The sequence below is a fragment of the Crocuta crocuta genome, unplaced genomic scaffold (genome assembly GCF_008692635.1).
Source record: "Crocuta crocuta isolate KB4526 unplaced genomic scaffold, BGI_CrCroc_1.0 scaffold170, whole genome shotgun sequence".
NCBI classification, from domain to species: Eukaryota; Metazoa; Chordata; class Mammalia; order Carnivora; family Hyaenidae; genus Crocuta; species Crocuta crocuta.
This window is the reverse complement of record NW_027527853.1, coordinates 5,037,078-5,058,161: the sequence shown is the minus strand read 5'-3', so window position 1 is coordinate 5,058,161 and position 21,084 is coordinate 5,037,078. Positions and strand designations below refer to the sequence as shown.

At 39.6% G+C, this 21,084-nt stretch overlaps 1 protein-coding gene across 4 annotated transcripts in view; it reads left to right on the top strand.

Annotated features, from left to right (window-relative positions):
• Positions 1-89: 89 nt before the first annotated feature.
• Positions 90-21,084, top strand: part of LGI1 (leucine rich glioma inactivated 1) — a 38,697-nt gene continuing 17,702 nt past the window's right edge. For 2 of the 4 annotated variants that reach the window (XM_077780699.1, XM_077780696.1), the window contains exons 1-4: positions 90-582; positions 967-1,038; positions 19,169-19,240; positions 19,338-19,409. In XM_077780699.1, the coding sequence (XP_077636825.1) occupies positions 368-582; positions 967-1,038; positions 19,169-19,240; positions 19,338-19,409 (431 nt within the window). In that variant the 5' untranslated portion in view covers positions 90-367. The remainder of the gene's footprint in view (positions 583-966; positions 1,039-19,168; positions 19,241-19,337; positions 19,410-21,084) is intronic. The other 2 variants (XM_077780697.1, XM_077780698.1) reach the window with 2 other exon arrangements.

Sequence of the window (21,084 nt, the reverse complement as noted above, 5' to 3'; positions counted from 1 at the left end):
ATTTTTGGTAACAATTAAAGGGCCTCCCGGTGCAAGCAGAACGCCGTTTATTTTCTGTTACATCACTTCACTTTGCCTTCGAAGGCTGGTCTGTGCTCAGTGTTCTCGTGGTGATGCAAGTCGGCTCTCTCCTCCAGCCGTTGGGTCCCTCCCATCACACAGCACCTCACAGGTCTCTTCCCGGAGCAGTGTGTTGCTGGAGCGAAGAGCAGCTCACGAATCAGCTGCAGGTCCCCGTTTTGAAAAGCAGAGATACAGAGAGGCAAAGGAAAAGGGTGGACTCCTGTGTGACCTGGTCTCAGAACAAGACAATCACCAGCTGAATTCCAGAAGCCCTGTTCATGTTTGGGGATATTTTTTCGACTGCATGGAATCAGAGAGAAGCCAAAGGATGGGAAATGCCTGCATCCCCCTGAAAAGAATTGCTTATTTCCTATGTCTCTTATCTGCGCTTTTGCTGACTGAGGGGAAGAAACCAGCGAAGCCAAAATGCCCTGCCGTGTGTACTTGTACCAAAGATAATGCTTTATGTGAGAATGCCAGATCTATTCCACGCACCGTTCCTCCTGATGTTATCTCATTGTAAGGCCCGTAAGCATTTTGATATCTAATTTACGATTTAAAAATTCCAGCCGATGTATTTGGGGCTTTGTATGTATTGGTAGGAGGGCATGGAGAGAGAAATTCCTCTTGCGTGCTTGGCCATTTGACAGTGCTAACATTTTGCTGCATTTAGAAATTTTGATTTTTATTAGCTGCTATGGAACCCCCAACCCCTGAACATTATTATGGGAAACCTGTAGCCGATTCATCTATCCTACTTCATCTGGGAAGGAACAGTATCGTACTTCATAAAATAGTGTCAAAATAGTGACTGTTTTGCTAAACCGGATTAACATAAGGTTTGTTCTGTGTGTGTCTCTTTGTGTCTGTCTGTCCGTTTGTTTTTTGTTTGTTTTCTTTCAGATCCTTTGTGAGATCTGGTTTTACTGAAATCTCAGAAGGGAGTTTTTTATTCACACCATCGCTGCAGCTCTTGTGAGAAATATTTATATCATGACTATTTTTAATATGGCATATATTTGGATAAGCCCTCTAGTAAAACGATCTCAATATTAATTTTGTCAAATGTGACTGTGTTTCTGGAAAGAAAAAGAATATCAGTAAAGTAAGAGGTAGCTGGGTTTGTTTGCGACTTGACACCGGCAGTGCAGGTTGATTCTTGCTAGGGTGGATTTGCTAACCTGTAATGAATGCTGTCTACTTTAATGGCTTTTTATGAAGTTGTGGGAATGTTTGCAACAAAGATCCCAATTCCATGCCACTGTTTTACTTTCATTTTTGGCTTGGGAACTTTGCTTATTCTGCCCTGGAGTTTTTGAATTAGTCCATACAGAACCCTGCATAACATATGCGCTCAAGATGTTACCTCCCAGGGATCTGGGGCGGGCTGCTACCTTGTATGATTTACCGTGTGGGGAAAAACAAATCCGGGTTCCTTCGAGGTAACTCCTTCATATATTAACTCTTGTGAGGTTGTTTTCTAATCTCCTGTAATTTATAACTTACAAGGAGGGAAGGAAAATATTAATATAGGAGAGTGCAAAGGATTAGTCTTTGCTGTATGTTTGGAGTTAGCCACGAGGGAACCACATTTTCAGTCTATGTCTCAAAATAGTCAAAAAACAATATTTGACTAAGAAATCAGATTTCTCCACAGGCACACTATCACATGTATAATTTGTTCTGAGGTGTAATGTTTAGCCATTGGCGTGCTAGTCCTTAGAGCAGGACCACGTGAGGGTCAAGGGGTCCCCCGGTACTCAGGTGTCAGGCGACAGATTAGAGTGGTAGTGACATTGGTCCAAGAAGAAATTAGCCAATTGTCGATCAACTGAGTATTGGTTATCTGAACTGCACGATTCAGGACCCAAGTTTTTTGCTTGCTTGTTTTTTTGTTTCTTGCCTTAATTGGCCATTTTGGCTGTTTTAAGTTATATACACAGAGACAAACAGCATGATTAGAAATTGGAGAGACCTGTGTAAATCTAACCCCACTACTCACTAAAAACTAGACATGGAATCTTGTGCAAAGGACTAAATCTCTCTGAGCCTCAGTCTCCTCATCTGTAAAATGGAGGTGATAATACATTGAAGGGTTGTTACCAGAGATAACTAAGAGATAAGTAGATAAAATGCTTGGCATCAGGTATGAACAATTGCTTACACATTTTACGAAAGGTGGAGGTTTAAATTTTTACATAACGCTAAAAAAATACTTAAATCTATTAGTATATTGTTTTATCTGTATGAAATCCCAAAACTTGTTTGCCTAATTCATTGAATTCACAAACCGGATCAGGTGTTCTGACATTATGTAACAATGTTGGCTAATGTCTTTCTACCAGCTAATGTCTTTGAGTGATATACAATTGAGAATATTCTTAAGGGATTTATCTGATTGATGGCTAGTGGGGTGATTAGGGGAAGTGTCTGCACATCAAACAGATCCAAAAAAGGGTCTTCAGCAGATGAAGAGGCAAAGAGCACAGGAAGAGGCAGTCTCCAATGCTGGAATCCTTCCATAGCAAAAGAATTGGTTGTATCTGAAAAAGCGATACATTGTGCTTCTGTTGTCTACTTGTTAAATAAATAAATGGCTCCTTTAAAAAGCATCCTTTTGATGAGCTGAGGCATCTCCTTCCCTCCAGGACAGTTAAATAGATCAGTCCTTAAAATTGAAGAAGTGTCAGTCAACACATACTAATATTCCAACACGAAGTAGACATTAGCTGTGACAGAAGCCCTGGATAGAGCAACCCCATCAATCAGAATGCCTCTACTTTGTTTTTGCTGGTGGACCAGCCTCCCAGGCACAGATGCTGGACAGTGTTATAGGAATAGTTACCGGCTGCTGCGGGGTAATGTGATTCCACGTATTTAGAATCACAGAGGGAAGCCAAGGAACTGGTTTTTAAATAGCCCACACTGAGTGTGTGCCATGCCCCTGTGTCCCATGCTCTGAGTTCCTATGGAACATTCCAGCCCTTATTTCTAAAAGCAGTTCAGATTTCAGAAATAACCAAAGGGCGAGTAATTCTTGCCCTGTATGTCCTTTCTGAACTCACATTGGCTAACCTTAACATGGCAGATTTGTGCCAGGGTAGAGCTTATGCAAAAATGTCAGGTGTCAAAGTTTGTCTCTGATCTCAGCACCCTGTTTCCTAAAGATTTTTCTCCCCATTCTTCCTGCCCAATGTTCTTGGCTTCCTCCTCTCCTCAGGAAAGGGTCTAATATGCTCATTTTCACTGAGGATGAAATAAATTATAAGGTTCCAAATATGAATTGTGCCATAATCATAACTTGATGGGAATAGATGGTTCACAGACAGAAAGAGTTCTCCTGTGAGGTAGGGCCATTCAGTGCCCTGAAAACCCCATGTGGGCTGCCAATTCCCCCCGGAACATGAAGACAAAGGGGCCTGAATTTGCCTTTGCACGACCTTTTGCCATCAGACGAGGCCTGGATCACACCAGCCATTCCTTGTGTTTTACAATGAATTCTAAAGCATTTGTGACTATGGACTGTCCTGTCATATCCTGGGAAGATATAAAGTTCAGACTCCGTTCTGCTTGATTGACATGCAAAGGCAGTTGGTTTCTTGCTCTGTTGTTGAAAAGGGAGAAGAAATGACCCACTCCTGTCATCCATGCTAACAATCTGATAATTTTGTGATGGCCTCAACTGCTTTTTCAGACCTTCTGCAGAGGCATGATGAGAAGTACTTTTTGAAATGTCAGCTCTGGGTAGTGAGGGAAACAGACACAGTGCCTCCTTAAGTTATGTACCGTGTTTTGGGGGAAAAGATCCTGGTAGGCTGTAGCTGGTGATGTGCATTGGAAAGCGAGAACAACAAAAGCCCAGACTCTGTAGAAAGGAGAGAAAGAATAGAATTAACAACAACAGCAGCAACAACAACAACAAAAATCATCAAGTTAGTTGTACAAAATGTTTTAAAAATATCTTATTTATGATTTTAAACAGCAACAATAACAAAACTTGGCCCAAGCAAATGCAATTTCATTCATGTTTTCCATAGGGCCAGTCATGAAGCATAACCGAGGAGAATGATTATTCATTTGGGTTTGCTTTTAGTGGTGGGGAACAGTGCTGGTAGTGAATGCAATTTACAGAAATGTGTTTTCACACATTAAAGCCCTGTTCTTCTCAACTACAGACTGAAATCCCCAATAATAAAGGCTCATTCCAGAAGTAAAATTCTAACTGAAGAGTATAAAATGTGACCACATTTTCACTCATTTATAAAATTTTTAATAAACTAAATCCCTCCAATTCTTATGAGAGTGCTATATGCAGGGGATAAATTACAGGGTTGATTTTAGTATCATGCTAAAAAAAATCCACATGTAGAAGAATTCAGTGTGGTCAGAAAAAAATTCTATTTATTCCAGTGAGATTTGATCTTGTTTGAAGCAATAGAATTGATCCCTCTGGGGGAAAAAGACATCATTATTTCTTTTCTTAATCCATAATCAGCGCACAAGTACATAGTCCTAAGAAGTAAAAAACTAAAAAAGGAAAAAGCAAATACCATGAACAAGGTAAATAAGTTCATCCTTATTAAGGTTTTATCATTTAGTCCTTCAAAATATTCTTTGTCTGGGAAAATATATCCATGGCCTATCTCATCTTTGCAGTGATCAGCCCCCATTCATCCTTATATTACAAGGGTATGAAAAATTTAGCGCTCTTTTTTTAAAATTGTTATTTATTTTTGAGAGATAGAGACAAAGCACAAGCAGGGGAAGGGCAGAGAAAGAGAGAGACACAGAATCTGAAGTAGGCTCCAGACTCTGAGTTGTTAGCACAGAACCTGACACAGGGCTCGAACTCACAAACCATGAGATCATGAACTGAGCCCAGGTCAGATGCTTAACTGACTGAGCCATCCTGGCACCCTATACATAGCACTCCTTAATGAGTACTCAAGCCAGACCTAAAGCTGAGGTCTGAAGAAATAATGATGGAATTATTTTCTGGCTATGGATGAGCCTATTTTGATTTGTGCTCAGCTGATGCTCCCCCTCTCCAGCCCCTCACCCCGACCCCACGATAGACCAAGAAGTAAAAATTTCAGTGAGCTAGCTAGGTTGTTCTGTCGACAACTTGCCTAAGGACCCATAGGTCTGATTTTTAACTTTTTAATTAATTGATTGTCATGTCTACAAGCCAACCCTATACAACCAATGTTTTCTCTGAAACTGTATTTCATCCTCTCAATTATTCAAGCAAGACACTTAGGAGTTACCGGCCCCTTCTCCCTTACTGTCCACTTCCAACCAGACAAGACCTCTATCAAACAGGATGAGAACCTGCCACCTCTTCACCCGAGGGCCATGGCCCTAATGGAGGCTGCAGTCAGTGACCCACAGGCCGCTGCAGGAACTTGTGCACTGGATGCCTGTTTAACCCTCCTCCATTAGTGTTACCTTCCGGGAACATAGATCTCATCATGTCACCCTTGTGCTTGGAAATGTTTAATGTTTCCCTAGAAACAGAGACAGACTGAACATCTGAGTTGGTATTAATATAATTTGGCTATTGGTCCAGGGTCATCTCTCATAATACTGACCTCTCTCTCTCTATCTCAGCAACATTTATACCAGACTGAAGTACCTCATTCCCTGACCTCTATTTTCTCAAGCTCTGTAGACTTTACAGATTCTCTAGTTCTTCCTATCATTTACTGGCTTATATCTGCCCCATGTCTCTGGACTTCACAGAGGGTTATCAATAGCCAAGGTCCTAGAAATAAGCCCAGATGTTGTTAAGTCTGGACTAACCATGTTATTTGTTGACTTCAATCCATATTTTCACAGATTTTATGCTTAAGACTCTTGCTTTCCTATCAGTAGATAGTTGCATTCTTTTTCATGTTTTGTGTACTCTATCAGATTTCACATGAACTAACTCCCTCCTAAAGGCCTGGATACAGACTAAATTTGAGTGGATCAGGCAGAGAGTCTAGTCAAGAAACTACCTTGCCTTTGGGACTGGAACAAAATAGTGGAGGGCAGACTGGGAGGTGCAGCCACATCCCTCTTTCCCAGGAGAGGCCAGGGCAAGTAGAAGTTTGCCTAGTGAACTTCCCTCCCTCCCACCCCCCCACCATTCTCTGCCTCTTCACTTTCTTGCTGCCTTTTCCCCTGTCTCTTCACACCCACTCGTGAGCTGTCCCAATCCCCTCTTCTGTGTCAGATGTGTTGGTTATACATATAAATTATACTTTAAAAAAAAAAAGGAAAGGAAAAAAACATGGTGTTATGATGTTAAACTTCTTCACCAGAGATTTCCAGTGTATCAGAACTTAAAAGGCAAAGTTTCCAAAGCCTTTCCTGAGACGCACTGCCTGAGTTTCTTCTGTCCCACTTGGATTTCCTCTAGGCCTTTGATGTGTAAGAAATCAAATTTGTCTCCCAGGTTCTCTGTTGATTCTGGAGGTCACCTAGCTTCTCTCTTGTGAAGGATAAAATTCCCCCTTATCCTGTCCGACAAAGACGTCCAAAGGGAAATGTTGCTTAAGCTTAAGGAGTATGAAGATGAAAAAAAAATTCATTAACACAAGGGTAATTTACTTTTTGACTTATTTTTTATTATTTTTTTAGTGTTTATTTATTTTTGAGAGACAGAGAGAGCGTGAACTGGGGAATGGGAGAGAGAGAAGGAGACACAGGATCTGAAGTGGGCTCCAGGTTCTGAGCTGTCAGCACAGAGCCCAACTCAGCACTCGAACTCACGAACCGGAGATCATGAACTGAGCTGAAGTCGGCCGCTTAACCAACTGAGCCACCCAGCCCCCCTTTTTGACTTACTTATATTTGCTTAGCTAAAAGTATTTATTCATTGCATCGTGGCAAGCAGTAACAAAATGAAAGCAAAAACTTCCCATTCAGATTCCAAAACACATTTTGGGATTCTGCTGGGCAACAGGTATAGCATTGTGCTTTGTAAGGGACACAGAGATGAGTGTCATCTCCCTCCCCGCCCTGATACAGCAGCTCTCAGTTAATGGTGATCCCTAGTAAGGTAAATTATAATTGCCTGTTTTTGAATGTATCATAATGTAGTCTCTTTTTAAAATAATTTTGTCATAAGCTAGTCTTTAAAAAAAAATGTTAATGTTTATTTATTTTTGAGAGAGAGAGAGAGAGAGAGAGACAGTATGTGAGCAGAGGAGGGGCAGGGAGAGACAGGGAGACACAGAATCCAAAGCAGGCTCCAGGCTCTGAGCTGTCAGCACAGAGCCTGACGCAGGGCCTGAACTCATGAACCATGAGATCATGACCCGAACCATGAGATCATGACCTGAGCTGAAGTCAGGTGTTCAATTGATGGAGCCACCCAGGTGCCCCTATTGTAAGCCAGTCTTGACAGACTGTCTCATTTTGTTCAAAATGATATTCAGTTGATTGGTGATGATGGTGACTTGTGCCAACTGTTGAGATATAGGCTACAAAATGATTGCAGGGGCTTTGTGGTGACAGCTGTGATATCCAAATGGCTAACCCCGGAGGGCTGGCAATGTGGCAAGTAGCAAAGAACACAGGTTTTATGATGAAATAAACACAGGTTCAATCTCCACTCTGTTGCTTAGTAGTAGTTCTATGATTTGGAGCAAATTTAATCAAGCCTCGTTTTCTGCATCTGCAAAAAGGGAACTAACCATAGATTGCACAGGATTACAGTAAAGGTTAAATGAAGCAACACATGTAAAGTGCTTGGCACTGTGCCTGTAACTCAATAATAAATGTTAAGTTTTCATTGTAGTTTTTGAAAATCATTTTAGTATATGTGCTGCCAAAATGAACACTGAAAATCACTTTAATTTGACCAACCACAACATCAGATTAGCATCTGATTGTATGGTCAGGGTTTGCTTATGATCCTAGATTCAAAATTTTGTTGTTCTACCCATAGGTTTCCGTCCGCACCTCCTAAGAAATCTTTCCTTCAAACAGTTCTCACAGAAAACATGAACTATTTAACTTTCTTGGAGTGGGAGACAGAGAGAAAACCAAATGCTCTCACTTTCTCCTCATGAAAAAAACAACTGGCACCACATTTTGTAAAATGTGATTTTGTTTAAAATAATTAACACTGATCAGTGTTCAGATGAGTGGTTCTGTGGTAGGATAGAAAGAAGTCTGCACTAAAAGACATGAGTTTCAGCCACTGATGGGCTTTCTGAACTTGGGTTGGTCACAATATATCCATGGGCCTCAGATTTTATATGTAGAGAATACCAGAGAGTGATGAATTATGGTTCTCAAACTCAAATGCCAGTGGGGGTTGGGTGGTAGGGTAAATAAAGGAAACAGTTGGGTATAAGACCGTGGGGCCTGGTAGAGTCTAGGGTAAATCGGAGAAGGCATGCCTTGCCTAAAAATGACATCCTCAGCTCCAACTGATTATTGCTGATGAGAGTATGGTACATGAACATGGGGTCATATTTTTCTAATTTTCAGGGGAAGGCAAAAATCTGGAAGCAGATTTTTTAAAAGGATAAACACCAAATACAATGTAAGTTGACATTTTGAGACCTTTACATTTCAATTAACTAAGGTGTCTTCCTGGCTTAAAAAAATTCTATTGTATTCTGTTCTATTCTACAATTAGAGTTACCTTAAATTATAACATAGAAAGTGGTCTTGTTAAAGAAATGGACAAAATTTATTATATCAATTCTAACAAACCAGTAAATTAGATTAAATGAAAGAGCCTCATAATATGGAATTGACTATTATAGAGTCATTATTAAAATAATGTAGTTCTCAATTTCCCATGGTGGCTGATGACAAAACAGTATTTCACTACCCCTTCCATAGGCAGGGGCTAGAAAGGAATTGTGCCCATTTACAAGGCAAGATGTCACGTGTTTGCCGGTGTCAGGTGTGATTAAAAAGGAATGAACCTTTAAAAAAAAATAAACAGACTAGAATTTGTATGTACAAGTAACCCTGGAGTTGCAGCGAATTCCTGTGGGAGGTCATAGATTCCTCCCTTCCATGCTTCCATGGCTAAACATTTCTAGATCCTTCTGCGAGAATTATCTTCACTGCCAGTTTATAAGCCATGCAATAAAATCAGGCAGTCTTTTTAGGGGGTGTTTGTCATTTTTGTGCATTATGCTAAGCGCTTTATAGATCTCTCTTTTTTTTTTTTTAACTTCATCATCACAATAACCCTATGAGGGGGTATGATTACCTCCATTCCACAGATGAAGCACTGAGTCCTAGCAGGGTTTTAGGTAATCTCCTCAATGTCACACCCTTCCTAAGTGGCACATCTGGGGCTTAAACCCACGTCCTCACTTTTAATTACTTTCGTCTACTTCCTCTTGAACATGAATCACCGGGCTTGACTTTGCATAGTTCTGTTCCCAAAATCCAACCCCCTCTCAAAGGGTCAGCCTTTGCCATTAATGAGGGTATTCAGGGGAATGTGTCCTGATTCCTGGAGACAATTAATGAGGAGTTTCAAAAGCCCTTTGAAAGAGTGGCAGCATTACTGGCAAGAACATCTCGTTTCCCTAGGATTCAATTCTCATTTGTATGTGTAAGGTCTGGTCTCCTTGCTTGACAAAAAGAGAGAGAGAAAAAAATAGCAAATGAAAAAGGACCTATATACTTTGAAGTTAGGCCTTAGACCAGCGTTTTCTAAACTTGTTCCTGTGGTACAATTGTCCTGAAAGAAATGGGTCTGTGCTCAAATAAATTTGGGAAAGTGCACATTTTATCCCCACCTTGTCTATTCACAAGACACTTGGGCTTAGAAAAGCTGCTGGAATTATTTTATGTCATTTCGCTTTTCTTAAAATCTCATAGGATATTGGGAACCTATGCCTTTGGGATTCATATTATTTATTAGTTCAATTATTTGTACCCACCTTGTTCTAGAAAGGCTTCCTAGCAGTGCTTAGGCAGGTACAAAGAATTCCATCTTGAAGGATACACTAAGCATCTATCTCCATATAAGACATAACTCAGACCATCTTGTTAGTGTGGATTCATCGAGTGTAAGATCTGGGAGGATGCCTCCCTGCCACACTGTCCACTTGGTCAACCAGCTTGGCACACACAGCTTCTTTGGGGGCCTCCCAGTAGATGCTGCATCTTCCTGAGGAAGTAGATTAACCACTTGCAGCGTATTCAAAGGAAAACTGCCCTTGAGCTTACATTCTCACAGTTTTTGTCTGGAGCAAGTTCCATCACAGCTATTTCCCAAATGGCTAATCCAGCATTTCTGTGGGTATGTTCCGTGGAATAGTCATCTTACGTAAAGCTCGGTGATAAAAGGGTCCCATGATCAATAAAATTTGGAAACTGCATATTTCATTCCCTCTTGAAGAGTCTCTGTTTATTTAAGGGTAGAAAGATTAGTGTAATTAAGAACCCCAATTATCTTCACTTACCTACTTTTCCCAGACTTATTTGGATTTTGTTGTTGTTGTTGTTCATGTACAACCTCTCAGCCCTATGAAGTCCTCATATTTCAGGGAATATACTCTCGGAACTACTGGGCAATGCTGTTCTAAATTCGTAGCAGATAAATTGGCAGATCTGATGGGATTATAAAGAAGAAGCATGGCCTTGCCTATGACCATTCCCAGTCTGAGCACAGAATCCCAGCTCTGCCAGTTCCAGGCTTCAAATTACTTTACCTCTCTCACCTCAGCTTCCTTTATATTTTAAGAGGAGAATATAGAACCTAAATTATAGTGTTCATTTTAAGATTAAAATGAGTTCATCGATGGCAAGCTGCTAAAGATGAAGCTTGGCACAGAATAGGCTTTACATAAAATTTAAGTCCCTTCTCCTTGGTGCTTCAGGACCAGGGAGATACATGCTGAATTTACGAACATCAGGGGGGTGGGCTGTTGACTAGTTACGTCAATTCCTAGAAAGGAAAAATTTGACTGTCCTGGGATGAGAGGTAATAGACTATAAAAAGCAAAGAGGTAGATCCATGCTCCAATCTTTGCTACTATGCATGCCAAGAATATTCCCGAGGGAATCCTTGCACATCTAACACCTACATTCTAATCCTGGCCCTGCCACTGATAAGAGATGTATGTGACCTTAGGTAAATCATTTAACTTCTGGAGACCTATTTTCTCACCTGTAAAAAGAGCAACTGGGGGCACCTGGGCAGCTCAGTTAGTTAAGTGTCTGACTTTTGCTCAGGTCATGATCTCACAGTTCCTGAGTTCAAGCCCCACATCAGACTCTGCTGTCAACACAGTACCCACTTTGGATCCTCTGTCTCCCACTCTCTGCCTCTCGCCCCTCTCAAAATTAAATAAACATTAAAAAAAAGAAAGAGAGAAAGTGAACTACATATCTCTCTGGAATGCCTCTCACCTCCTACCAGATTTACATGAAGCTAAAGTAGGGGTATTTCCCATCAATCCAGATGAAGAGGTGGTGGTCTACTTAAGTATCAGCTGAATTGCACTGAAAATGTTTTGCAAGGATGAGAGACCCCCCAAAAAAGAACCAAAACCAAAAAACATAATGTGCTCATGTGTGATGCTTCCCATTTTAATGCTTTCCTGTCTTAAAAGCGTATTTTTAAATATTCAAATGTAAATTATTCACATGGCACATGCACTTAGAATATGTGCATTTAACTAAAGTGAATCATCAGCCTATCATTAATTGTCTTTCAACCAGCCCTCTTCCTTTGGATAAAAGAGAATATTAGTAACTGAAGGGGTTGAATCATTTAAGCATAGTGAGCTCTAAACAAGTTGGCAAGCAACCCAGCTATGTCCCTAAATCCTCTAGCAGTATGTAGCCTGTGTGGCTTCATCTCTCATTTACCTATATATGCATATATAAACACAAGTCACATATGTGCCTGGAATTGTGCATTTTTGTGTCCATGCACACTACCCATGGCTGGTTAATTTCCTGGACGATGCCCATTATAGTTCTCTTGAACCGGTAACAATCTCCCTAGACCTTAATTTCCCTAGCAGGAAAACTAAGGTTCTTCACTATATCTAACGGCTCTTTCAGCTCTGATGTTTTATGTCTATGATCTTTGATTAGATCTTCTTTGGCAGAAGCCCTGGAGACATGCTCACATACATTCTCTCATGTAATTCTTAGATTCTTCCAGGAAGTCTTTTTGTTGTCATAATTCCTATATTGACAGATGATGAAACAGATTCACCTACTTTATGTATCCATAATACGTGGCAGTTACAAGTTTAGAAACTAGATTCTCTATTCTATACCTTATTAATGCCATCTCCAAGTGAAAGTACTGGTTGCTCACTCTTTTTTTCTTCATGCACAGTAGTACTCACTGAGGGGANGGTAACCAGGAGAATCTTCTCTGGGCTAGAAGACACAATGCAGGCCACTCATGGGTCAATGACAATTCTAATGACAATCAAGATGTCCCAAGTGACTAGAGGGAATTTGAAGCAGTAGGTATCAGTCTGGCACATGACCAGATCAGCAGTCTGGTTGGAGACAAGGGGAGATTTTCTCGGCAGGATTACTCTTCCCATTCAGTTATCTGCAGACCTGCCTCCACACCACTTCCTGCTCCCCATGCAGAGCCCATGCCTACTCTTCCATGAATGAAGCCTACAATGCTACAAGCATAGAGTCATATATATTTGAAGCTAGAAACAACCTAAAATATCTTGTCTAACCACCTCATTGGGCAACATAGAGAGGAGAAATCTCAAGGCCACACTGACTATTTACAGCCAATTCCAAGAATTAAGACCCAGGCTTCCTGATTCCCTCTTCAGTGTGCTCCTCCCCAGGTCCCTGGAGACGTGAGAAACCAGGGCAGGAAACCACTTCAACAACCCATTAGCCTTGGCATCAACACATGTGCCTACCCACTCCTTTTGCTCTTGTGGACTTCCATCTCCAGCCTCTTGGCTGGACATTGGGCAGCCTGAAACTTGACTCTTCTTCCAATATAGCTAGATTCTCATCCTCTGATCTTCTGCTCATTTCTTTACTTCTCGGTTGCTACCTCAGTTTCCCTCAGAATTCTGAGCTCCACGCTAACCCTGTCACCCACTTTTTTGTTCCTTTTGGATTAAATGCTCTGTCCTAGCTTTTCAAATCAACCATGGACCCCCTAAAAATTTTATGGCCTTGGTATTAATTNCAGTTGAATGTAGGCACCAGAAGGAGAAACCAGAGCTGGAGGCTAGCAGATACTTTTCAGATACCATCCTCTGATCCCACTGCAATATTAACAATAAAATCATGAAGGCTTTTTCAAAAAACCTATCATTGATAGAGAATTTTAAGAATATTATTCTAAATACTTGTGGAAATCAAATCTGCAATTTGAAAAGATTATTACCTATCAAAACTCACTGGATGCTTTACTCAGAAGTGAAGTCATATTTCTAGATACTTTCATTTTAAATCAGAATAAACATATAAATTGAGCACTAAACTAAATATCCTAAGGAAATCAAAAGTAAATAATAATCAGACAAAATAATAAATTAGAAAGCAATTAGAATAATAAATAAATTCAAGATTTGATTCTTGGAAAACTAATAAAATAGCAGACATTTGAAGGAAGCAACACTCACAAATGGAGAAAGCATTAATCATTCTGTAAAATGTTTTGAGTAAATTTGGGTAAGTATTTAGGAAAGAATCGAGGCAGTAGCTCACGGCCTTGAGAAAATGGATCAAGGAGTCAAATGTTTAAAAAAAGAATTAAGAGGGTAGATGTAGGTAATAGTTCATTGATCTTTATGTAGGAAAGAACATTTTAAGAATAAAAGCAAAGAAAGAATATGTATCATATATGTGCATATCAAAATCTTTGGGTAGTATGAATATGTAATCTTTAGTTTTTCCTTTAAGCATTTCTGTGTTTTGCAGAATTTCTACAATGAGCATCAAGCGTTCATAAGCAGAATACACCAAACTGCATTCAAAAATTTTAGTCTTTACTTGAAAAAAAATGATCTTTATATCACTTTAAGACTACTTAGAGTAATTAGTTCCTTTTAAAAAGGGATTATTGTTTAATTATATTCCTTAAATCCTTATAAGCTGAACAGTGTTCTTATGGTTGTCTGCCAGAATGTAGATATTAAGTCATGTGATCCTATACTGACAGGCTACCAGGTGTGTCCACAGGGCACTGGACAAGGAGTCTTGGGTCTCATGACCTTAAGCAAAGCTTTTCGCAGCCCTTTGAGCCTCAATTTCCTCTTGTCAAACAGATATTAATATCTCCTCTACCACTTTCACAGAGTTTTTCCAAAGACCAAATAAGATAATCCAGCAAGAGTCTATGAAATATAGGCTATTATGAAGGCAACAACCATCATTTAAAGAATGAGCTATTGCCTGCCTGGAATTAACAGTTGGTATGTACAGTCTTCCTAAATCTCCTTCTTGTAAGGAAACATATACTCCCTTGGTTGCAGAGAGGGGGAAAAAAAGTCCTCCTACAGTCCCTTTTCTTACTAAATTCATGAGGGTGATGACTAAGAGATATAAGGGCATTACCTTTGGGGGTGAGATCAGATAGGTCAACACATATCCCTGTCTCCACCTCTACCAAAATTCAAGAGGGAAATGCCTGGTGTTTTCCTTCCCTATGAATAGAAGTGGCAGAGACCTCCCAGGTTCCCATAGGAACAGGAGTGAAGAGCAAATTCTACGCCAATCCACAGGATGGCTGCTTGGCAAGACTATGAGATCTAAGTCTCTGATTTGTGGCTCAGAGTATCAAGTTCATTTAGATGATACAATGGTCCCCACCAACCTTTCTATGATGCTGCTATTGTGAGCATGGTTGTCAAATCTGAGTCATATTATTGTAGACTCTTACTACCTGTAGTTATGAAGACAGGACAATCCACAGCACCTCTTTGTCCCAGAGCCACTGCTCCAACTAGACTTGCTACAAAGAGTGAACTGCTCTCTCAGTGGCCACAGGTAAAGAGGGAGTAGGTAACCGACCTGGAAGGGAAGCTTACCATATGCAGCCCAGGTTGCATAAAAGAGCCACCTAAGGAGCCACCTAAACATTTTTTTAATTGTTTATTTTTGAGAGAGACAAAGTGCGAGTGGGAGAAGGGCAGAAAGAGGGGGAGACACAGAATCTGAAGCAGGCTCCAGGCTCTGAGCTGTCAGCACAGAGCCTGACGCAGGGCTCGAACTCACAGACCGTGAGATCATGACCTGAGCCGAAGTCGGACGCTTAACAGACTGAGCCACCCAGGCACCCCAAAAGAGCCACCTAAGGAACTTTTAAACATCCTCATGACCAGGCCACACCCCAAGTGTAGAATTTAACTAGAGTCCCTCATGGCAAGAACCAGCTACCACCATATTTTTAAAGCTTCTCAGGTCTTTCCAAGTGCACCCAAGATTAAGAAGCTGTGGCTTAGAATCTAACACAGAGCTAAGCATCTCCCCTGGTTCAACATTCACACGACCTTCCCTTTGTGGGTCTCCTCCACATTCTGCTCTCTCATAAATGTGCCTGGCACATACTTTGCCTGACAAGGAGCTAACTCAATCCTGAGGCATCCTTTCTCCTTCAGCTCCTCTGCTGGCTGGCTCCATCTCTCTTTGCTGATTACAAATACCGAGAAAGGGACTCATCTTTAGCCCAACTTGCCTTTTTGAACCAGGGTATTTGGCCCTTGGGAGGCCAACTGACCCCAGGATAAGCTACTCTGGATAAAGACCTGAGTCCTTCTAGCCCTAGTAATCTGTGGAAAGAGACAGAGTTTGTGCACTATAAAACATGCCACCTTGGTCTGCTCTAGGTCTGTCATGTGTGAGGATGGTATGGAGTATCAGAGTTTCCTTTTAACAGGGACTGCGAGATTCCTTAATATCTGGCCCAGTGACAAATCTAATATTGAAATCAAACATATTTCAGGAAATTCATAACAATTAAGGATCAGAGTTTCACCCTCTCTATATAGAACATGATTTGTAGTCTTTTTAAATATATGTAGGAAAATAAAATGGATAGCCTGCTCAACTATATTTACAATGTATGTATAATTTTATACATCTTTGTCTACAGAATCCTTGTCCATAGAAAACCACAACTGAATCTAGAATTAAAAGACTAAGATACTCATTATTATCTTAACCAGAGTGATATTTTAGTTTTTAGTAAGAAACTTTTTATTGAAATGTAATATACATAATGAAAAGCATACATAGTCTAAGTGTTTATCTAGATGACTTTTTAAGAATGTTTTTTCAGAGCAGTTTTAGGTTCACAGCAAAACTCAGAAGGAACAGAGAGTTCCCATATATCACCTACCCTCACACATGCATACTCCCCCCCCATTACCAACATCCCCCACTACAGTGGGACATTTGTTACAATTGATGAACCTACAGTAATATCCAGGGTCCCTAGTTTACATTGTAGTTCACTCTTGATGTTGTAGACTCAAGGGTTTGGACAAATATATGATAATATGTACCCATCATTATAATACCATACAGAGTATTTTCATGGCCTTAAAATTCCTCTTTGCTCTACCTATTCATTCCTCCCTCCACACCTCCATGATTTTTTAAAAAGTGAATATCTTTGTAATCAGCATCCAGGTCAAGAAACTAAGCACTATCATAACCCCAAAGACTTCCCTTGAGCCCCTTTCCAGTTACTACCCATCTCCAAGGGTAACCACTATCTTAATTTCTGCCAGTATAGTGAGTTTTGCTGGGTTTTTTTATAATTATGTTCTGGCTTCTTTCCCTCAACTTAGGTTTGTGAGATTCATTCATATTTTTACATGTAGTTTCAGTTTTAGCCAGAGAGTTTAATCCTTGAAATCTAGTTCAACAAGCATTATTTAACCAGGAACTGTGCTCAGGGCTGGGGACACAAAAGCAAATAAGGGTAAGCCCCTGCTATAAGGAACATTCAATCTAGTAATGTAGTAGTGACAAGAATTTAACGTGAAGTGAATTCCTTTTGTTTAACAAATATTTATTCAGTGTCCACTATGGGACAGGCAGTATTACAGGTGGTAGAGATAAGCAATGGACAAGCAGATACAAATTCTACTGGAAATCCTCTGTTTTATTTATATGACATGTGTGGGCAAGTTCTGCCCACTAATATCCATTTCCTGCTCTGTTTTGTATCTGATTTCATCATAAGGGGAACTAGTCTGAAAGCTATTTCTTCTGACAACTTGGAGTGTAGAGTTTTAAAGCAGGGCCCCAAACCATGGGGCAGTTTGTAAAGCAGCAAGCATGGGAGGTATTTCTCAGTATTTATTTTTCCCTTATTCTATTCTCTCCATCCCTGATACTGCCTATTTAGAATGAAACAAAAATCTGGAACCAAAGGAAGGCTTTGGATGTTAGCTTACCTTGGAGTAAAGCTTAAGCAATCTTGTTTTCCAGAACTGTGAAGCTTAAGAAAAGACAAGTGCCAGAGTTATGACTGAAATCATAAACCTTTGAATTTGTTTTAATAACTATAAGCATCTAATAAGTATTATTATTCATTAGTGTTGACTTTTCAGAGCCTAGTGAATGACTTAAGTACAAAGCTATGATGTTGGAAGAGGAAAGAAAGAGAATCCAACATCACTCCAAGATTGATAGCTTAAGAAGAAATGGACAGAGTATCAAGTTTTATTTATTTGGTTCATATTTTCCCCCATTTATGGAAAATGTCAAGCACATATAAAAGTAAAGATAATAATAAAATTCACCTCCATGTATCCATGTTTTACCTTCAAAGATTCTCCATCATGCTCAATTCATCTCCAGCCCACTGCTTTCCCCTCCCCTGATTATTCTGAAGCGATCCCAGATGTCAAATAAGTCTTTCAAAAATGTTTAGGAAGTGAGATCTCTTAGTATTAATCTCCTTAGTTAACAGGCACAGAGAGGTGAAATCACCAAGCTAGTTAGTGCCAATTATTTTTAATCCTTAGACTTCAAAAGTAAGTAAAAAAGGTTCCTAACAGAGAATATAGGACTTTATATAGTGCAGTTAAATGGTATGTATGAGATATGAATTCCTTTTGTTTAACAAATATTACATTTACTTATATTTATGAATTGTCAAATTACGTTGAATACCTGGTCTGGTCCATGACCATGATCACATTTTGGATAATAGTTACAAGTGGAATAAGAGGTTCTCCCAGACAAGAGCCTTAATGTGTAGATCGAAAAGGACTTAAAGCCATTACAAATTTGTCATCCGTACATTTAAAACTTTATTTTTAGCTTGTATCAACCCTTTATCTAATGAATTCCATAAATTAATACTCACTCAAAAAAAAACCCACCTTTATATTATTTGGTCTATAATCACCTCTTTTAAGTCTGCCATTCAGAAATTGGCAACTTTTCCAAACTGTTCACCAGGATGTTGGGACTGCTAGTTGATGTTCCTTTTTATCAGTAATTTCGAAAACAAATTCTTGTGAATTTTGAAATTGCAAATAAATGTGCCCAAGTGAAACTGGTTTTTTTCAACTATTTAGTAATAAAATGGGTCAAAACTTTTCCTTAGCCTCACTGTGTCCCATCTTCAGCCTGTTCTATTACCTAAGAAGGATGCTAGTTGATGTTCATTGAGCCAGTGTCAGAAACCTATCTACTGTGATATATCAAAGCAAAACTAGGCTTCGATGGAGCTACTTTTCCAGGGCCTCCAAGCTTAACACCCTGAGGCACCATTATATGAGCTGATCAGAATGTTCCAGGAGTTTCTAGAGCAGGAGGAAAAGATTCTGTTAGTGTCTTTGTCATGAAAATGTGCAAAATGTTGCTTTGGCTGCTTTGACTGTCATTCTTGTCCAGTTGTATCTCAAAATGTTACCCAGGGCATGTGATATCCATCACTGTGAGAAGTGGGACATGAAGACTCTCTCTATGAGTATTTGATGAGGAGATAATAGGGAGTTAAAAAAAAAAAAACAGCTTCAAAGATTACCTAAATAAACAACACTGTGGAAGACAGATACCCAGACACTTTTCCATATACAACTCCCACTCATTACTTTAAGACATAATAGCAGCAAAGATTGTCAATCTGTCAGGTTAACTATTTTCATTGTATACTTTTTCTGGGCAGATTATTCACATCGAACTCCTTTGATGTGATCAGTGATGATGCTTTTATTGGTCTTCCACATCTAGAGTATTTGTAAGTAAAAAAACTTTGTTTTTGGACATAATGATTCAGGACAAGTCCTCTTGGGTTCCTACAGCTGTCTGACAACAAATATTATAACCTATTACAGATTCATAGAAAACAACAACATCAAGTCCATTTCAAGACATACTTTCCGGGGACTAAAGTCTTTAATTCACCTGTAAGTATGAATGTTGCTGTTACTTTTTAAGCTTACTAATAGACAACGCAGTTTGATAATCTGAGGCTAAAGCACCCACTTAATGGGTAGTCCATGAAAATTTAAGAAACCCAAAATATTTCTCTCTATGCACACTTCCCATATCTCCCTGTCATCAGCCAGTGTGTGTCCAAGAAATTTGATTACTATTAATAGGATTAGCCTAATCCAACCATAATTAGGAAAATAATCTACTGCAGGGAAGTCGTGTGACTGAAATAACTTTTTCATTATCTACTTCATTACTCACTTCATGGATAATTATGGATTGACTATACAGGTTAATTTGATATGTACTGTTTTTCATTTTCTGTGTACACTTATATACATTTAAATATGTACTGTACCCACCAGCAATGTCTACATAGCACCCTGAACAACTTGTTTATAAATGAAATGTTTAATTATTCAATGGATAACTAGAGCTACAACAGTTGTTCTTAACAGGAGGCAATTTTGCACGCTAGGGAACATTCATCAATATCTAGAGACAAATTTGATTGTCACAACTGGGGGCTGTAACTGACATCTAGTGGGTAGAGGAAGCAATGCTCTTAAACACACTATAATATACAGGACAGCCCCCACAACAAAGAAATATCCAGTCTAAAATGGCACAGTGCTGAGGTTGGGAAGCCCTGAAAAACATGAGCAAAATAACTTATTTCTCGCAGCCTCCCCCATCCCCCACACACACACACACACACACACACACACACACACACACACGTATTCTTAAGAAAGCTAGATGGCATGGGAAAAAAGGCACTAACATTTATTAAGTGCCCACTATTATGTTGGTCAATTTGTTTCACATGGATTTTCATTTAATCCTCTTAACAATCCTGCCAGATAAGTAAAATAATCCCCATTTTAGAAATGAGAAAACAGAGACCTGGAGGTGATGTGTGACTAGTGAACTGAATAGTTATGGGATTATAGCATCAGTACTTGAATTGCAATGATTATTCATCCATTCAAGATTATTTTTCAAGTGCCTAATATGTGTCTCATTAGTGTTAACAAAAATGCAGGAGATCTAAACGTCACTCCGTCAACTTTAACCTGTTCCCTCATAATACCTCACTGTCAGCTCTGTTCTAAGCCTTAAGATATAGCAGGAAAAAAGGCAGACAAAAAGACTTGTCTTTTGAGGCACATTCTAGTGTGTCCACATGGTCCTAACACTTGTCACCAAGCCATGTTTCAACTCCTGTTTGGATTTGCAGCAAGGGGAAACTGATAGTCAGATGTATTATGCACAGATCATTATACCTTTCAAGTCTCCTGTAAAAAGCAATTATAATAAATAGTGTTTGCTAGGCTGCTCTTCATGTCAATGATATAATGTGATGCAAAAATAGTTGTGTGTGGTATAAGTGTTATGCCATTTTATCACAGAGCCAAACACCAAACCTCATTGTTTAGAAAATAATAAACAACAGAAACAAATATATGGAAGAAGAAATGGAAGTCTTGACCTCAACTTGAGAGCTGCTTAATTCACATAAATCCCATTCAACATAGCTTCTGTGTGATGATCGGTATCATGAAGGGCTAAAGGAAGGATGTAAGATCCAGGTGTTGTCTCTGGGAACTTGCAGTATAAGCCTTACCATCCCCCTTGGTTCACTCA